The 20,887-nt window shown below is 46.1% G+C and overlaps 1 protein-coding gene across 2 annotated transcripts in view; it reads left to right on the top strand.

Moving 5' to 3' along the window:
* The window catches only part of LOC147725568 (charged multivesicular body protein 3), a 474,260-nt gene that overhangs the window by 93,875 nt on the left and 359,498 nt on the right, over positions 1-20,887 (top strand). Inside the window, exon 3 of one of the 2 annotated variants that reach the window (XM_086964261.1) lies at positions 10,621-10,736. The exons of the other annotated variant lie outside the window; for it this stretch is intronic. Coding sequence (XP_086820387.1) covers positions 10,621-10,736 — 116 coding nt within the window. The remainder of the gene's footprint in view (positions 1-10,620; positions 10,737-20,887) is intronic. 2 annotated transcript variants of the gene reach the window in all.

Here is a 20,887-nt window from a genome sequence, read left to right as displayed (position 1 = left end):
CCTACAAATCAGGCCTATACAGTCCCATAGGATTTGTTTGTTAAATTTGAGTTTGTCTTTCAGCCAGACCGGGAGCCACAGAAGCAGGGGGCGACTCGCATAAAATCTGAGATATACCCCAATCCTACGTACTCATTGGCGATCTGAGATGAGATACATTTCCGGGATCTTTAGAAAATGCCCTAAATGCCTTAAAAATACTTTTTCCATGATCTGGATAAAGGTACAGAATGTGAATCCCCAAATCTCACACCCATAGCTAACTGTGGGAATACATTTAGCTTTATATACATCAGTAGTTGACCACGTCCTAAATGCCATGAAAAAATCACCTACGCTTTGCGCTACTCTATTAAAAGATAGTAGGTTATTATTAATCCAATAATTCCAATTAAGCTGCAAGTAAAAAAAAGGCCAAATACCAGAAGTTTTCAACTCTGCTAATATGCTGAACTTTTTATCATATATTTTCTAGTTTTTATCCTCTTAGGCCCAACCACCATAGTATCATATTTAGAGAAATTAGTTTTCTTATCCATGCTATCTATAAAGTTGATAAAACATTCTAACGGTTGCTGCAGGCCATTAGCAGGGAGTATGATCAAAACGGTATTGTCCGCATAAAGCATGGCATGCATAGGCCTAGGAACATCCTGACACTGCTCAGTTAAAAAATACTCTAACCGCTTCAAAAATACAGCCCTGTTGGAGTCCTCTCCTCACCTTAAAATGCAACATTAATTCCCATTAGGTCCGTATCTCACAGAGGGTGAAAGCCCTTTGTGCAAATTGCGCAAATAAGTGACATCTCAACCACCATGATCTCCAGCATGGTCCAGAGCTTATCTCTGTTTACAGTATCGAAGGTCATGCTGAGGTGCATAAAAGCCAAGTGAATAGCTCTCTTTTTTGCAACTGTTTTCTCTAAAAAGATTGGGCTGGAAATCTAGTCACTTGTGGGTATTATGGGAAACTACCGCCCTTATGGTCTCAGAAGGGCAGCCATTATGCTGTGCCCTATTACAGCGGACAAATTGGGCAGTACTGGTTGAAAAGGCCTAGACAGATGTGGCGGAAGACAAGGCCTCTGCTTGAGCAGATGTAGAGTTAACCTTGGAGTGAATGAGAGATGGTCTTCAACAAGAGTAATTTCTTCAGATAGAACACCACCGCATTACTAAGGAAAGTTAGTATTGAGTTTGTAGAAAGGGGTCGGAACCTACCGAGGGGAAACGGCCTCGAAATCGAGTGGTGGATCGCTGACCCGACCCTCCCCTCTTTGCACCCCTACCAGAACGAGTGGCCAAGGAACGCTGCAGAGCTGTGGGCCGGACATCGTGAGGAATCAGAAGACTGTCCCTTTAAACTGAACAGCTTCGAGGAGGAAGACACACCCCCGGATGACGCGGCTCTCCAGGGATTGGAGAAAAACGAGGAAGAGGGGATGATGGCGTGTGACATCACCAAGGAGGTCGGATACTGTCGAGGAGAGCGTTTGAGCATCGGAGGAAAAGACGAAGAGGGACGGACGACGGAGGCGAGAAGCGGAAGAAGCAAGACGCCAGTCCAGGAGGTTGCTGTACTTGGAGGCCACCGACACCTCGACCCGCCCAGCCACACTCACCAAGAAGAAGTGTGGCTCAGCCAGGTACGGGAACGTATGTCAGGCTGGTTGGGGAGGCGGGGAGTGTCTGAGGGGAAAGCAGAGTGAGACGATCACTGTTCGCGTGCTCCCTTTGTAGTGTGCTGCTCCCCACGAAACACGTGCCCTCATCATTGAAGTTTGTGTGCATTCACTACTAAAGATACTCGTGCACTAGGTGACCCCAGGTCCCTTGGTGGTGGTGGTACCTTTTCCCCAGAAAAGTATAGTCCCTGATCTCCGCATCACTTTTGTTTTCACATGTCGCGAGCTGGAGGGTCGGTATCAAGAAGAAATCCCAGCAAAGACCGGAAGACCACCCAGAGGAAGAGAAATCATGGACCCTGCCATTTTAGCCCGGGAGAGACTAACTTTAAGGAAGAAAAAAACATTTATAAAAATAAAACCATATATACCCAGGCCTGGTTTCCGTGTCCTTCCTTCTACCCCGCCTCAGCTGGAACAGAGTTATATTTTTTGTGGGCTCCTATCGACCTCATTCGAAGACTCTCCTTTCCTCTTCCTCATGTCAATGAGGCCTTCAGGATGGGAGGGGAAGTATCCTTTATTGGTCCGATTAAGTGTAGTAAGTAGGAAATGACTAATAAATAATGCAAATGACAAGCAGACAAGTCACTTTAATGGGGTGGCCTAGCCCAGCCTACTCCGGGCTCAGGACGGGCCAGCCCTGCGCATGGGATAGACAGTGGTGCTTTGTAGCGATATGGGTGGAGCGGCTTCTGCCCCCCTTCCTCAGTGTTGTTGGTGCCTCCTGGCGCAAGTATCTCTGGGGCCTTTGACTCCCCCCTCAGAATGACACTACTGAGGTGGTGCGTACCGCGCAGCAGGTTAAACAGAGGCACTTTGTTTCTATGTAGGAGGAGTGACTTCCTCAGCATCCAGGCACAGTATCCCTGGGGCTTTGTGTCTCCTTCAGAATGCCACTGCTGAGCTGGTGCGCCCCTCTTTAACTGTTCTAACATGGTTCAAGAAGGCCTCAGGAAACTTCAGCCACAAATAAATTCCAACACATTTGTTTTCAGATCAACTTTTAAAATGGGCACATACCCCAAGAAAACTGGGGAATCTATTTCTGGCTTCAATAACAATCTTTACTCCGCTAAATCCTGCCACCTTAAAATTTGTCTCTACTTTTATAACAAATTAGATTTTTGTAATGATGCACTCCAAAGGGCTGACCGAGTACCCAAGCATGTCAATGTCATGCACCCCCAAAACTCTCTGGATTAATATATGTACATTTAAGCTTCACAGCATCTCAACGACATTTCTTGTTGAATATAATATCAGAAAAGTAGTTGTGGCAATCCTGAATCTACCATAACCTCAATTGCCACATCTCCCACACGTTGGCCCATTGGGCAATTTGTTAGTGAATAGACAATCTTTATTTAAAATAACATTGTTAAGTCATTCCATGTATTCACTCTCCTTAACTTCTATCTTTTTAACCTTCACATTGGCACCCCCTGCTTTACAAACCTCTTGGAAGTGCCCCAGTTCCACCCCCCAACACCCCCCCAAGTATTGCATCATTTCCCTTGTGTAGGATAACTGGGATTATTTCCTATGTGTGTCCTTGACCCCATCTAAAGAAAGAGCCATAATATTTCCTGCTAGTGCACTAAAATGATCGGTCTCTTGCATTTAATGCACAAACTGACATTGTTTCTTGACACAGTTGAACGTAATTAACATAGGATTGATAACCCATCGGGTGATGCAAGCGTCTTTGCAGAAAGGATACGTGTTCAATGCTTTTTGCAGTATCAACAACTTCTTGATGTTTTGGGTTTCTGCAAGTTAATAACCTCTGTTGAATCCTGTTCAAGAAATAATTGAAAATATATTGGACTCTGATATGTGTCATCACAGTTCTAAATGTGCAAGTTCCTCCTAAGGTGTGGAGTGCAACTGGGTATTCTTCAACTCTTTGATCACTATTCTGTTTTCATTCAAAAAAAGTCTCTCAAGCATAATGCTTGGTTTATCTGAGAAATGTTTTTTCTACCTTTCCTTATCCTCATTGTTCTCATTCCAAGTAATACATTGCCCCTGTGGCGCATCAATCTCTGGCAATTTTTCAAACACCTGTTGACTCTCATGTCCCTGGTCATTAAACAGAGGTGCATTTTTCCCTTATACCTTATACTTCATTGCATGTATTGCCACCAAGTAATTGTAAAAGATGCGTAACCTCTGTTTCTACATTAAGGTTGGTTTTCCAGGATGCTGCAAAATGGGGTGGTTGCAAGACCTCTTGTAATGAAGCTATTTTCATCAATTGATGAAAATAGCTTGTATGTACAGAAATTGTCAAGAGTACAGGGTGTATGTTATCAAGTATTGCCACGTTACAGCATATTTGGTAATATTTCAGGAATACTACAGATATGCTTGCTACACTAAATTTGCTTAGTCAATAAATGGGAAAAATAAAATCCTTAATTTTACTGGAATATGAATGTCTGGTCGAATCATTGTCGTCTTAATGTAAATTCAGCAAAATTGTATGTAAAAAAGAAACCTATACCACAAGTTACATGTTGGTTTAGGTGATGCATCGCTATTAAATTGCAGGATGACTAATCCAAAATGTCTACCTGCATGATGACGCCAAATGCTGCTCCTTGCAGTGGATTATGGTGCGGGCCTGTGTATATGACCTAGAAGACCTGCTTGAGGCTGATGCTTGTGTGACCCACTGAACGCATGGAGAAGTAAACCAGTCTCTTGCTTTGCCAAAATCCTGCATTTACATCCGTAAGCCAGAGGGCACCCAACAATCCTCAACCTAACCAGCCATTACAATCAGGCACGGTGCCAGTCTAACATCTTGCCAACCTCCTGCATCAAGTTGAGCACTAACAGCACCACGATCTTCAATTACATCAGTGGGCTCCTCCAGCACAGTCCTGTTCTCTGTTGCCAATAAGTTGGAAAGACATACACAGATTCTAGAGACTAATTGAGCATAGAAGAAGCTGAAGTTTATTGTAAGAAGCCCATGTACACAACTGGATCGGCAGGATCTTGAACAGCACCGCAAATGACAAAGTCAAAATGCTGAGTAATGCTCAGGACCCTTCGTAATACAATTCTAGAACTTAACACACAATTGAGGGTAAGTATAATACATTATAAGCATACCACCCACCCACAATACTGCAGTTTATTCCCCTTGACCAGATTATTCTCACCCTTTCAATAGGTAGGAGGAAGGCTAGCGGTTTTCCATATTTCAGATGTGGCTCGTGAGGCTAAATACGGATAACCGCTAGTCCTCCTTTTACCTATGGAACCCTAACAGTCTACCCAAAAGTTAAGGACGCATTGTCCAAAAAGACTCTCTAAGTGAGAGAGAATTCAAATGATCATGGAAAATATCCCATGTGATCCTAGAGGGGGATCCATAAATCTACCAAAGGTCCTGACGAAAGCCAACAACCCAAAAGGGCGCAATATCGCTGAAACATGTTGACCAGTTGTTCTTTTATGATAGAGATGAGTGGGACACGCTAATATTTAAAAAAAAAAATGATGTACCTCGTTTTAACCTTGCGACTAGCCCTAGTAATCTTTAAATAAATTCAAGACGTGGTTGGGGACAGTAAGCAATTTTAACTGCATTTTTACAGTAAGGATTCTGCAAATGTTTCTGGCATTGAACTCTCTTCCTAGTGGAGGATACGACCCAATGATGTCACTTTCAGTCATAAGTACGTCAGTGGAAACCGTACCACTGACTGAACATCACTGTTGAGGGCCCTACAAGAAACCCCGTTGGAGATCCTCGATTTCATGTTGTTCTATTCCACTCTCCTTGATTGTGTGTTGTATTGCTAGGGAAGCTGAGTCGAACGCCTTTAAGCTTCTCTCTCCCTCCTTTGAATTTTGAACACCATTATCATTACTCACTTAGAATACCATTGTTGTGCAGTTAGGAGACATGTTATTTGTGTATGCTTAACCTGAAGACATGATGCTGTGTTTTTCTATATTCAGTACACATTTGTTTCACTGTTATGTGTGAAATAATTCTTTTTTAATGAGCTTGAGAACATAAGTTACGTTTATATCTTCGTTCTACTCTAAGCTGCATTATGAATTGTGTTGTTGGAGGAGAAGCTAATGGCGTATGCCTTGTCCTATCACATTGAAGCCCAGGCAGGTCACTAAGCAACCACAAATGAATAAACACAGGGTGTTGAGTGATTCATGTAAAGTCACAAGACACCCTAGCCCTTTTCTGAGGATAGAGATCTGCATTCTATAAATCTAGAAAACGTGTTTGACTTTGTCTCACTTAAACTTGACTTTCTTTAGATGCGCCCCAGTTCTGTCATGGCTGGTTCCTGCCTGGGTTAAGGTCTTGAGCAGGGATCAAGCTCAACGAGCAGGTGGAGATTTAGCCCATATTAGTTAATCTGTGTTAGGTACAGAATTATGTCCATTCTAGGCGAATTGTAATTGCTCTGAAATTAGACACGATAATTATTGTAGATATATAGTCCTGCTATACCACACTCCTGAATCCTTTCATAAGAAAGCAAGGAATCGCCCCACTCCATTGTACATGAACTCACAAATTATGTATATTAGAGTAACTAAATCTCTGCCCAGAGGCTCCAACAGGGGCTACTGCCCATTTTCTGGAGGACTTAACAATGATGGGTCTAACCTTCCAAAATCACAAGACCACTTACTACATCACACATTTATTTGCACCTTTATTCTCATCAAGTCACTTCCTTCAGATTGATCTGCCAGTCGATTTATTTTGTCAGAGCATTTTTATAATCTTTACAGGATCATTAGTTCTACCCATTCTTCCCTTTGAATATTTCCTATCTCCCCACCCTTCTAGAAAGGGAAAATAGTTGAAGGGAAAGCAGTTCTTGCCTATCCCCACCCTTAAGCCCTTTGCCATATACTTTAACTCAATGAGGCCTTCACAAAACTTTTAGTTCTTTTGGCCCCAAAAGAGTTTGGTAATAGAACAACTGTGAAGTAGTTACACTTTAATTACCGGTCCTTAAGCTTAAAAGATCCTAGATGAGAAAAAAAAGTTGTCTATAGCACACAGATTGCACAATTGGAGAACTTTTCTGAGGATTTATTTTCATTTTCAATTCAGAATTTTCTAATCCACAAACACTCAAGTCTCCCCTCCAGCCTTCATAAAATCTGTGCTAGAATGTGTCCCTATATTTCAGACAAAGATAGCTAGCATCAGAACAACCATTGTGGAAGAAATAATTGTCTGTCCAATGGGCTTTTATTCCCTGTCAGCCTCTCCTTTGTCAGATACATTTCTGTAGAACATTTGAACCTATGTGGTTGTTAAATTTATAGTCAATGGATTCCTTATTCCTCAAGTGATTCTCTCCTGGCTCAGCAGCACTTGCTTCACTATTTGACAGCGCTTTTGACACTGGTATAATCCCTATGACGTGGAAATTTCCAATATATATTACTGTGTTTAAAAAGTCTAACTTGGATCCAAAAGATTTAGCTAATTTTTTCTGCCTATATCTTCAGTGCCTTACATAGGTAAAACCAAAGAGAAAGCCAAAAAGTCCAGGGTTCAGTGTGTAGCAGAGAGCACAATCTTTTTGAACCTCCACAAAGAAAATTCAGAACTGGTAGAAGCATCGAACCTGAATGTTCTGTCTGTTGTGAAGGATCTCTGCCCATATTGTCCCCTTTTATTCTGTGCCACTCAGTTGGATTGGATTGGATTGGATTGACATCTATAGAGCGCACAAATGCCAACGTTTCTTGGTTCTGGGGTGAGAGAAAGAGGGAGAGGAAGGACCAATGTCCACAGAACAGACCCCTTCGGTCCTAGGGAACAGCCAAGTTTTTATTTGCTCTCTGAACACTGTCATGTTTGGTCGGAGTCTGGCTGTGCTAGGTAGTTGGCTCCACAGCCTAACCACACCATGAGATAAGCTCTTACCACCCCATCTGGCTCTACGAACTTTCGTGGCAGCAATGAGGCCAGAATTGGCTGATCTAAGATTTCTTGTGGGGGCGTATCAGTAGAAGATTTTACGAAGGTCCGCAGCCCCTTGCCATAAAGTGTCTTATGAGCCAGACATAGGGCCTTAAATTCTAGACGCTGCTGTATTGGAAGCCAATGCAATGACTTAATGGCATCCGACAAAGGGTGACCTTTGGGGAAGTTCAACAATAGCCGCGCCGCAGCATTTTGAATAGACTGCAATTTAGATTTCTGTGCCTTGGCAATGCCCAAAAATAGGGCATTGCAGTAGTCTAGCAGGGATAAAACTAACACCACTACCACGTTTTCCTTATTCTAATAGAATAAACGGAAGCACCTTCCTGAGTAACTTCAAAATGTAGAAGCAGGTGGAGGCAACGCGGTTAATCTGGGCTGCAAAGCCCAGTTGTCCGTCGACTATGATCCCCCAAGTTCTTAACTTTGGAGGATAGTATAGGACATATGCCAGCCTCTGTTGGATACCAGGTAGGGTCCCACAGGGATGGTCCACCACCAAACTCCATCACCTCCGTCTTATCTAAATTTATTTTCAGATAGTTGTTACTCATCGAGCTTATGATGTGATTCAGACATGCATGGAAACTCGCAGACGCCACATGTTGAGATACAGAGATAATAATCTGTGTGTCGCCTGCGTAAGATACAAACGAGAACCCAGGCTGTCTGATGAGACTGGCAAGAGGGGTGACATAGATGTTGAATAGAGTTGGAGACAATGCCGATCCCTGTGGGACACCGCAAGGCAGGCGGATTGTTTCAGACTGTAGATTTTCCAAATACAAAGTCTGTTCCCTGTCCTCTAGAAAAGATGATAGGAGGGACAGAGCCAATCCCGACCGCCTTCAGCCGTCGCACTAAAACCGTGTAATTCACAGTGTCAAATGCCGCCGATAGGTTGAGGAGGATGAGGATCACTCCTCCACCTGTCTCCGGATATCCTCAGTTGCCACGACTAGCGTGGTCTCAGTCGAATGACCTGATCGAAATCCGTGCTGAATTACATCCAACAAATTATTGGTGTCTAGATAGGTCGACAACTCCTGTCTTATTGACCTCTCAAGAATCGAAATAGGTCGATAATTCTTGGGTTCCAATGGATCAAGCTGGGGTTTCTTGAGAATTTGTCGAATATAAGCCTGTTTCCAGACTAGTGGATAAAGCCTCTATAGAATCACTTGGTTTAGGATGAGGGTTAAGTGGCTACTAACAGCCCCTGACACCACATGCATGACCATAGGCGGACACGGATCCCTCGGGGATCCTGACTTGGTAGATAGCAGGAGTTTATTTACTTCAGTAGGAGACAGTGTGCTGAACGTATTTAATTGATAATGCTGCAACTTAACCTCTGTTATAGTGGTTTGGTCAGTGTCATTTGTCAGTCTAGTATTCCAAAGGTCCTCATAGATCATTTGTACCTTGGTTTGAAAGAAATTCGCCATTTTGGTACATAGAGCGGAGTCCGAGATGAAACGAGTGTTCTGACCTGGTTGTGATAACACTAGAATGTTTTTGAACAATTCCTTAGCGGAGCTATTAGACTCCTTTATTTTTGTTGAGTAATAACTCTTTTTAGCGATTATAATGGCTTCTTTGTACCGTTGTAGTGCTCTATTGTAGAATAGCTTATGCTCCCTACTATATTCAGTCCTCCACACACGTTCAGCTTTCCTGCATATAACTTTCAACTGTGGACAGTACCACGGCGAAGACGCCTGAACTCTTATTAGTTTGATAACTTTCTCAGGGGCCACTTGGTTTACAGCCGCTGCTATCCATTTATTGAACTGGGAAGCTGCCTCATTGTTGTCTAAATCCTGGATGGGCGGACAACTATTCAGGGCTTGTTCTAAGTCAGCCCCCTGGATTTTGTTCCATTATTGGATTTTAATACTAGATGGTTTATGTTTATCAAACTGGACTGATGCTGAATATTGAAGTAAATCACAAAGTGGTCGGTCCATGGGAGGGGCACTGTGTCAGTGAATGTAACATCCAAATTGATGGCAAAAATGCCATCAAGTGTATGGCCTGCAGAGTGTGTAGGGCCTATTACCTTTTGATGAAAACCATAAGCGGCAAACCCCAAAGGGCTCTACTTTGCCATTGCTATTCAGTTTGTACATGTTGCCTTGACTTTGTGCTCCAAGTGTCTGATTTATGAAGTGCAGCTCATGTTCAACTTTGCTAATCGGGAAGCTTCCTCAGTTGATTTGTAAGTCGGATAATCTGACTCCTTGACTGGCAGTAGTAAGATGGCTGGTGTCTTTTAACCTTTTAAATCACAGACCATGAATTAAAGGCTCTCTTGACCTCCATTTACTGATTCTTGCCCTCCTTCTGATAAAAACAATGTAGAACTTGGGTTTGTGCCCCACCTACAAATTCTCTCTTGCTTCTGTTACAATCTCCTGTTTCCACAATTTAACAATTCTCACCACATTCTCAAATTTCTTGACTGATCTTCATGCCCCTGCATTCAGTATTTAGTCCTGTGAATAATAGCATCTGGGAGAAAAAACTTGACTGTCTACCGCTGGTAATACAGTTGCAAGACTCTTGAAGTTTCTGAAAAAATGGCATTACGTTCTCCTACTCTCTTTCTCCAATAGCTACCTGTAAAGAAACATCTTCACCATTGTCCACAAAGCAAAGAGTGCTCAAATCCTAAATTCAAGTAAAACAAACTTAGACATGCCTTTAGATTCTCCATCCAAGCGTTACTCCTAATTCTTACCCCACGTAAAGCCTGTTCTGGAAGTGGAGCTTTCTCTACCAAATGCAGCAAGATTGTGGAATTCAGTCCCCATTATTCATCAGATCAAGCAAAACCCTTAATAATGAATGTCCAAAAATTATAATTCTAGCTTTCTGTCATTAGTGCTTTGTCATTTCCCCAATTGATAATTTTAATTTTCTATCCTATTAGGTGGTTGCAAATGATCGAGCCCCTCTGGCAGGCAAAGTCCACTGGGAGAAAATGGTGAAAAAAGTGTCAAGATTTGGCATACGGACAGGCACTTTCAACTGCTCCAGCGATCCCACGTATGTTTTTTCTCATCCACTGAGTTTTTGCTGTTTAGGATACACATCTTTAATTTATTTGGTCACTTATTTGCCTTGCTGTTCATTGCACTTCATACCTACATTTTGTGCATATAAATGTAGTGGGAGTAGATAATTTGTTAGAGATAGTACTTTAAGTGAGTACTGGGAACATCAATTGCAAAAGCAGAGTAACCCGTTCAGTATAGCAAGGAAGTGTCTTAAATTGTACAAGCGTCAAATTAATGTATGGTAAAAATACACAGAAAACCGATTGAGAACAACTCTTGGTTAGTCACCTAGGGTCAGATGTATAAAGCTGTTTTGCGGTCGCAAATGGGCCAATTTGCAGAATTGGCTCATTTTCTTTTTTTTCTTTTTTTTTTTTTTTTAAAACCTTTATTGTGCATGAATAAAAGAACAAATACGGGCCCACAACCGTCAGGCCGGCCACAATACTTTTGAAGCACAAGTGCAAGCAATGCGGTTCCCCAGCGGCATCAGGTGACACAGCAACAATCGATGGACGTTACACTGAATGGAATCATGTCGCCAAGGAGAAGGAGCATTTAAGGTTAATTTTTAAAGTTTTTTCGGTCTAAGTATAAATCAGTGAAGAATAGGAACAAAGGAGAACTGAGTCCGTACATTAGCTTCACGACATGAGCAGGCAGCATCATCAATGGAAACAACAATGGAGGTGAACACCCCGGGCAGTATGGCGGTACAGAGTAAAACAACAAGAGCATCAGTCAGCATTTACGCACCACCCACAGCGCCACCCACTCCCTACTAACCCCTATCGCGGACCCAGAACAGAAACAAGTCAAGAAAGCGCAGAGAATTTAGAAAAAATAAGGCCCATAGAAACTAAATGAAGAAACTAAATCTCTCCCCCCACCCTACACCAATGCGGAGGCTACGGCCTACCCCCCCCCCCCCCCGGCAGTGTGTCTGTCGCCCATTAAAGAACCCGAAATCTAGACCAAGAAAAGAAGGAAGAGAAAAGGAAGATGAAAAGAAAAAGAAGAAAGAAGTTTAACACTTGAAATATAGGGAGTAAGAAAAGAATAAACTATCCTACTACTCCCAGAAAAAGGGGAAGGCGGGGAGGAGCCCACACAATAACAGATCTCCTGGACTCCCAGCCATTTACAACTCCTACGCCGTGTGAAACAATAAAGTCGGAAGGCATAGAACCAAAAGAGGAACAGAATCAGTCACACCCAGGTCCCCGAGCCAGCACATGAACCACCACCCCATCAATAAAAATAAACAACAGGACATGTACATTTCCACCCCACATACGAAATTGCCACAATAAACAACAGTAACAGAATAAAATGTGAGGAGTCATAACTTCAATACGCGCCGAGGAGGCGTCCCAGTCCGAGATCCCACCAGACAGACCAGCATAAGTTATCACCCGGAAGCCCCTAGCCCTGACCAGATCGCAAGCGACCACTCAACCATGACACCCGGCAGGAGCTCGCCTCAGATGGAACAAAGAAACAAGATGGCCACCCTAGGTAGTATAGAAACAGATAAGAGCAAAATGGACGCCACCCGGCACAAACAGTTCCCCTGTCCCAATAAAATATCGTTGGCAGAGCAGACAGGCATCGAAGAGCATGTAGCAGAGCCTGTAGCTCACAATTCTCCAGGATAGCCAGTTGTAGCGCCGACTGCGCCGTAGACAAAGGCTGCAATGCCACGAAGGAGGTCTTGGATGCGAGCAGAGAGGGAAACACTGTAGCGTTACCAAAAGAGCTATCCGCCATGCGTTTAGACTGCAACATTGTATCCCAGTCAGAGCTCAGTGGAGGCGGATCAGCATAGCGAGGGGAACAGGTCGGTGGCAGAAGCGCCGCTGGAAGACCCACATCATCAAGCTTTCCACACAGTACTTGAAAGTTCTCACACATCGCAGCCCTCAGATCGGCAAGCGCTACCAAAACAGTGTTGTAGGTCACATCGGGGAAATGTACCACCCTGTCCGCAGTTTGAGGCGCGGTTCGCCGCCCAGCATACCGATCAGGTGTCCGTTCAGCGTCACAATCCTGGGTCACCGTATAGGTCATCATCGCCTCTATGGCGCCTGCCATCATTGCCACCCGCCCGGGAAAGCACAAGAGTGTGCAGGCGATATCCGCGAGGGAGACAGGGTCCCAGGCTACCGGGATAATCCAGGGCCGCTGACGGCGAGCGAACAGGAAGATAAACCTCCCTTAGCAAACTCAGGGCGGGGGCACAACAGGAGGCAGGCTCCGCTAGTCGGCTGTGCACCAGTACGGGGGGGGGGGCACGGCGCGTCTCACCTGAGCTCCCCTCAGAGCGAAGCGGTAGCGAAATACCAGGCAGCCAGGAGAAGACTCCGCAGAGGGGGCCAGGAAGTAGCGTCGCGTAGCATGTAGTGAGGCAGATCGCCGGCCTCCCCCCAGCTCGACTGGGTCACGGTGCTGCAGCAAGCGCCATCTTAGCGGGGCCGCCCGGGTCTCAGCTCCAGGTCCAGGGGCGGCCGCCAGCGCAAATCGGCTAGTTCTCAGGCTGGAAGGCTGGCAGGATTCCCGGAGAAACAGCAACAACCTCGGCGCCCTTTCGCCGTCTTCCCGCAGCCACGCAAAGTCAGGATAGAAGGCAGGATTTATCAGTGGGAAACAAAGGCTCGGAGAGCCGGGAGACTACACGTCCGTCTCCGTCGCCATCTTGGCTCCTCCCCCCGAATTGGCTCATTTTCAACCACAAAAAAGCATTTTGGTATGTATTAAACCCAAATTACGATTCGGTAGCTCATTACCGAAAAACATTTTGATTTGCAACCAAATACAGATTCAGTATTTGGAAGGGGTGTTCCTCCAAAATGCAAGATCAGAGTGGAATTTATTAATGTTTGGCAACCAAATTCTGGTTGTTGGACCCGGCCTCGTGGCGTGGTCCTCGCTGATCTCCGCAGCCCCGGATCTACGGGTGGTACATAATCCTCCTACACTGGACCTGAGACGATCCCCAGACGGCGTGCCTGCACCCGTGCACGTGACCATCAGACTCCATGTTTGGCCACCCCGGACGGCCGGCCGCCTTCTTTCCTTTCGGCAGCCCTGGCCGCTCCTGATGGCCGCTGAGCCTGCGCGGCCGACGCGCCCAGATCCACCCGGGGGGTGAACGACTCATCAAGTACCCGAAACCAAGACTTCCATCACACCTCCGGCCCCCTTCCGAGGAACTGGTTTCCCTCACACCTCTGAACTATCCCTGGGGGCTGGTTTCGATTGCACCTTGGGCCTCCTAGTGAGCTGGCTCCAGGTCCTGATGGGCGTCTGGGATTCCATGGGCGCATGGTCCAAAGCATCAAAGAACTACCCGCCCAGACGATCAGGCGCCTGGCCCTCGGACCTCCGGCCTCCTGCCTATGAGGGTCCGGACATCAAAGAGCTTGACGACTATAAGACAGCCTGCCCTCCACCTAGTCGGCAGTTGTATCTTGGACAAGAAGGCCCTGCTGATCTGATCGCGGCTGACTTCGAGGAGAACCGACTCTGATCCACCGAGCCCTGCTGACGACGTCGCGGCTCATCCTAGAACCTACGGAACTGAACCATCGGGGCCCTGCTGACGCTGTCGCGGCTCCCTCTTGAAGCACAAGACCTGAACATCGGAGCCCTGCTGACGCTGTCGCGGCCCCATCTACTTCCGAGTACGACGGAGTACTCCTACCCAAGCCCTGCTGACGTTGTCGCGGCTTGACGAACTCTCTGGTCCGGCTGGACCATCGACGCTACCTTTACAAACAGCTTGAACCCGAAGTGAGTAGGACAGCCAGTCCCATTGCCAGCCCCGTACCCCCCAGTTCGAGGATTGAGAACTGTGCGCCGGGTACGTGGCGTGCCCTCTGGGCCTCTAAGACTGTCCCGCTCCCCCGTCCCCCTGTTACGAGACTTTCGCGATCCCTCGATCGCTGTGTATTGCTCTTTAATCAATCTTGATAAAGTCTTTCTTGATAAAGAATCACGGTGTGGTGTCTGCTCATAAGTGTGGTGTGTCGACAGTGTGTACGATCAGTCCTCCCCGGTGGGGACTCCCCCCTCGATAAGACTCGGCAGTACTTGTGGGAGAGGAGGTCCCGGGTGGTTAGGAGAATCATCTTGACCCCCGGGGTCACCACCTTCCAACACTGCTGCAAAACATTAATAATTTACTGACTACAGAAGTGTAGTAGTAATGCATTTGCAAATGGGAAGGGGGTCCAAGTTCTTCTCCTCAGTGAGAAAGTGTATATTACGGTGTAGTAGTCCTAAAGCTTCATTGTATGTAAGTGCACAGGGGTTCTTGTATAGCTGGGAAGCATCTGAGCTTTCTTGGTCTAAGCGTCACCCAAATTGACCTTGTTCTCTCCTTCCTCTGCATCTTCTTGACAGGAAGAAAGAAGGGGTGGAGTAGAGACATAATCTTCAAAGGTGGAACCTTTGGGTGTTCATTCTCGGAGAATACTAAAAGACATGGGGACACTGGAAGACAGCACCTGCAAAACTGTGATTTACAGCTGATCTTTCAGTTGACGGGGAATAAAGAATGAGCATGGTAGTGCTAAATGAGTTTTCACTGTTGACTGGGATCGTCTCATTAACTGGGCCTTTCACTATGATATTCCTAATGACAAGATGATTGACAGGAGCTTGGTCAGCTAAGGAGCCCATTATTGGCAAGAACTTTGACTATTTGCTCATTGATGAGTAGGGAGATCGCAGCAATGTTTTTTTCATTTATGAGGAGGGTGCTGATAAATGTGACAACAGGATTGTCAAACAGATAGTAGCGGATAGTAGCGGAGAAGTCCATTATCATGGGTGGATGAAGATTATGATGCAGAATCATTCAGCCTTATCAAAGAGGCTGCAGTTGACAGTACTTCAGCTGAGAATCAGTTTTCTGAAGCTTGAAGCCTGAAAGGACAGAAATTACATAAAGGCAACCCAAGTGAGCCCTGGGGCCTTAACCCATCTAACCTCTAAGATCTCCAGCTTTCTCTTCTTGAGCTTTTAAAGGGTGGAAGTGCACTTACTCATTCCCTGGGGATTGTGCTCCCCTGAAGACGATGACTTAACATAAGTTTGTGCCTCTCAGAGTCTTTCCAGAACAGATTGTGCATATCTTCTTCTATTGGAGTGGAGAAGTGTGGCTCACCGGTTAGAGGCGGCAGACCCAGAAGCAGAGGTCGGCCCGGGACCAGGGTTCAATTCCCGATGCGGCAGGGTACGGAACCAATGTCAGTGGGCTCGATAAATCTCGCCTCGGTGCCTCTCTAACCATGGGTCCCACGCTGCAACTCTGGGCAATAGCTTGCTTAATCTCCACAACGGCCCCCTCGCTGCTGGGGATGCCTGGCTTCACCTTGGGTTTGCCCAATAGGGACCATCTCACAGGGAAAGCCAGGACGGGTTCCCCAGCGGTACACAGCGCCAAGAAATCCCAGGGTGAACGTGCGCTCTACAAATTCATACTAACATAACATAACATAACATTGGAGATTGTGATTAAGGATTGCAGCAGTAGACACACTGCACATGAGGGCATTATAGAAACAAACATTCTGATGGATACTTCTTACCACAAATTCCTCACTTTTTGAGAATACATCTGACCATTCTTGTTAGCATCCCAAAGGAAGTAGAGCAGTTTGCTTTAGTTCCTCACAGGTGAATGTCCAGCACTGAGTGTTCCATGTGCAGGTGTTCTATGTCCCCCCTCAGCCCCTGATCTTCCAGGACATTCTGTGCAGAGGTGCCTATTTGCCCATCAGCCCTGTCTCTTCCCTGAGTGCATGCGGCTGTGGTTGTTCCATGCAGAAGTGACCTATACCCTCCCTTAGATCCTGCAATGCCCTTGCGTGCCAGTAGGTGGCGTTACACGGCTCAGCATTGGGTCCTTAATGCGCCAGAGGGGACATAGGGCCACAATATAACCACCACCTTTATGTGTCAATCGCAGTTGTTTTCTTTCCTCACTTTCCAACACCTTCGATTTGTCACTTTTCATAAAAGTTTCTCAAAATGTTTCGAGTGTGCAAGGGACTTGTCTCTCACCATAAAGCAATGGGGTTCAACCCCTGTAAGGATTGTCACAAACAGATGTCCATGATAGATCCACAAAATGTCTGTGACTGGGTTCTCAACCTGGCCCCTCAAACGAGGAATCTGCCGCTTTCATTAGAAATGTGGCAGAGGTTCTTGACCTCCGGCTTCCTTCATTGAAGTTTATAACAAATATCCTGACTGAGGTTCATAGCCAGGGCGCCGACCTCTTCAGAACCACTTCTATTAATGAAGCCCTCACAGACACCTTCTTAGGCACCTAGGCAAAGTCCGGATCTTGCTCCCCCTTTCAATGGACAAATAGCCCACCAGCCCAGACCAGCTCTGGGGCACCCACCTTTCCACCTGTAGCACCCACCATCAGAGAGCTTCAGGCTTTCATCCGCAGACCCATGCCCGCCCCGTATCTTCAACCTCGGAAACCAAAGGATCGGCCAGGAACTCGCCACCCTGCTCATAACCTCTATCACCACTGCAGTATTTCCCGATGCCTGAAACTTGCCGAAGTCAGACCACATCCCAAAAAATCCTCCACCGACCCCAGCAAACTCAAACTACTACCCAATCTCCCTGCTCCTATTCCCAGCAAAGGTACTGGAAATGATCAACAACAAGCAACTCATGACACACCTGGAGCAGAACCAGTTACGCAACACCTCCCAGTCTGACTTCCGCAGCAATCGCAGCACTGAATCTGCCCCGAGTGCACCAGCGACATCAACCGAGGAGAAACAGCAGCTCTGATCCTCTTCAACCTCTCAACAGCCTTCGACACGGTATCCCACCTCATGCTGATCTAATGACTCCACCACATCTGCATCCCAGGGGACGTGCTCTAATGGATCACTGCCTTCCTCACCGGAAGAACCCAGAGGATACACCTCCCTCCTTTACCTTTGAACCCATCCACATATGTGCACAGATCAACCCTCGCCCCCATTGACTGTTAAGCCTCAGAAATGACAAGATCAGCCAAGAGCTCACCACCATACTTAACACATCCCATCACCACAGCCACCTTCCCTGATGCCTTGAAACACTCAGAGGTCTAACCCCTCCTCAAGAAACCCTCTGCAGACCCCAAAGTCCTCCAGAGCTATCGCCCTATCTCGCTGCTCCCGTTTCCCGACAAAATCTCCAACTCACCATACATCTGATGAGAAACAACCTTCTAGATCCCTACCAATTAGGATTTAGAGGCAGCCACAGCACTGAGACGGCCCTGATCACCACGATAAACTACATCCGCACCCTACTCAACAGAGGGGAATCCACCACCCTGATCATTCTCTACCGCCTTCGACACCATAAACCAACTGTACCAGTCGACACCTAAACCAACTGTACCAGTCGGATTCAGACAACACTCTTAGCTGGATGGCATCCTACCCCTCGTGGCGCACACAGAGGATCTTTCTCCCTCCCATCACCTCACAGTCAAAGCACATAATGTACAGTGTCCCTCAATGCTTGTCCATCAGTCCCACCCTCTTCAACATCTACATGACGCCGCTAGCAGTCTTCGTCAGAGACCCAACATTAACATCATCTCCTACACAGACGACACCCAGCTTGTCGCCTCAGTCTCAGCGGACCCCACTACTGCGAAAACCAACGTTCACAACTGCATGAAGAATGTCTGCCTGGATGAAAGACAACTGCCTGAAACTCAAAACAGAAGTACTGATTTTCTGTAGCCATTCCTCTCTCTGGAACGACTCGCGGTGGCCATCAGAACTCAGACCCACCCCCACTCTTAAAGATCACTCTCACAACCTCTGAATCATCCTAGAAAGCGAACTTTCCATGAAACGACAGGTCAACGCTGTCTCCTTAGCCTGCTTCCACACACTCTGCATGTTCTGTAGAATTTTCAAATGGCTACCCACATGCACCAGAAAACCGTGACACAATCCCTCATCAACAGCCGTCTGGACTACGGCATCACACTCTATGCAGGCACCACTCCTTAGTGATAAGTTGCCCAATGTAAGCACAGGTTGATTGATTAATTGATTCAAGGAGATCACCTACGGTGCTCCCAGGGCTCATCCCTCAGCTCACCACTCTTCAACTCATATATGACCCTGCTGTTCTACATCTTCAGATCTCATGGTCTCAACATAATTTCTTAAGCAGATTACACAACCATTTTCCACTGATGCATGACAAACGTCGCCAGCTGGATGAAGAACAACTGCCTGCAGCTGAACACAGGCAAGACGTAGTACTGATCTTCGGCCACAACAGCAACACATTCTTGTTGACCTTCAGACCTAGGACATGCACCCAATCCCTCTCACCACACCAGAAAATTCTGAATCATCATCATCATTGACAACAAGCTCACCATGAAATCACAGATCAACACTGTCACCGCTGCATGCCTCCCCACACTGCACATGCTACATAAGATTTTCGAGTGGCTACTTCTACATGTGAGAAACATCATAACACAGGCCTTCATCACCAGCTAACTGCATTATGGCAATGCCCTCTGTACCGACAGGATTTTCGGACCAGATGGGATCAGCTCCTGAGAGCCCCTCTAACCCAGTCGGAACGTAACCACATCCCTCCTCAGGACCATCTATCCAGGCACCTGGGTACCTACCTGAGGATGGGGAACTCTCAATATACAAGCTCATATTATCAGAAACACCACTAAATCTATAGGGATACTAAGAATACTCACTGATTACTAAGGACATCCATGCCCTACACCACACTCATACCTTATAGTCTCGCGACCACATGGGTCCAGACTAATCTACCCTGGGGCAGTTCTGATTATCTACCATTACACACTGATCACTATCAGTGCTCACTCGACACGCAATCCAGCATGTCTTCACACATGGGCCTGCAGTCCCAGTGCTCTCATTTATACCCGGTCTGCAATCCGGCAGACGTACACACCTCTCTACCTTAGGTGCTCTCACTTACACACGGCCCGCAATCCGGCAGGCCTCCACACCGTCTCCTTCCGGTGCTCTCACTATCTCATACAAACACAAGCCACAATCCTGTGGGTATACACACTGACCACAATCAGTGCTCTCACTAACGCCACTTACCAATGACGACCACTTTCCTATGAATACCTTCAGCTCTCTGTCTCTCTATGTTGGGAAGTCTCTCTCTCTATTCACTAAGGGTTTGCTATTACAATAATATTATGGGATGGCCAAATTAATTAATATAATCTGTATCCCTTAGTTGCAGGTCTCCTATCTCCCTAATTATTCAACTATCACTTACCTGATCAGGGGTAACATCTGTTCAAACAGTAATACCTGACTAGGAGACAAGGTTACCTCCACTGTATGGGGACAAAAGATATACACCACACTAGTTGACTAAGAACTGGGGAAGTTTTATTATAACAATGATGAAGTACACATACATAAATCTATGGGGTCTCTGTGACTGACAGTAGTTTTAACACACCGCTGAAAGAAAAGGATTAGACATACAATTTATCTGCAGGGTAACAGGAACTTTTAACACACCGCTGAAAGGAAATAGATTAGACATACAATAGCCTAGGGAATAAGGACAAGATTAAAGGAACGAGGTCACCTTGGGAGTGTGAAGTCTTGCTCTAGCTGTCATCTGGGCTCCTCTCTCGTCTGTGTCTTGGCTCATCTAAGACTCTCTCTCTCCTGCACTCTTGGATACACCTCTGCGCTGATCACTTTGCACTGGATTTCTCTCCCCCACGGACTCTCTCCACCTTCCAACTTCAATCTAATGGTTTCTGCCGTTCTGATAACTGTTCATTCCACTAGCTTATTCACTCTGGATACGGTCTCTGTGCCAATGTCCAATTAACTCCAGCTGCTCCCACAGGTTAATCCACGATATAACTTCAGTCTCTTCTAAAAGGCATTACGTCAGACTCCAGCTATTCACAACTCATCCTGATAAGTAACTGCTTCTGACTGCTTCCTTCAGTTCCAGCTCACTGACTGTCTGTTTGTCTTCTCTCTGTTCCAAGCATTTTCTGTCTCTTCTCCTCTTGCAATTCCACTCCTCCAACTCTACCAACACTCTCTGCTC

This window comes from Lissotriton vulgaris, chromosome 3_2 (assembly GCF_964263255.1).
Source record: "Lissotriton vulgaris chromosome 3_2, aLisVul1.2, whole genome shotgun sequence".
NCBI lineage: Eukaryota > Metazoa > Chordata > Amphibia > Caudata > Salamandridae > Lissotriton > Lissotriton vulgaris.
This window is presented reverse-complemented; position numbering and strand designations above follow the sequence as displayed.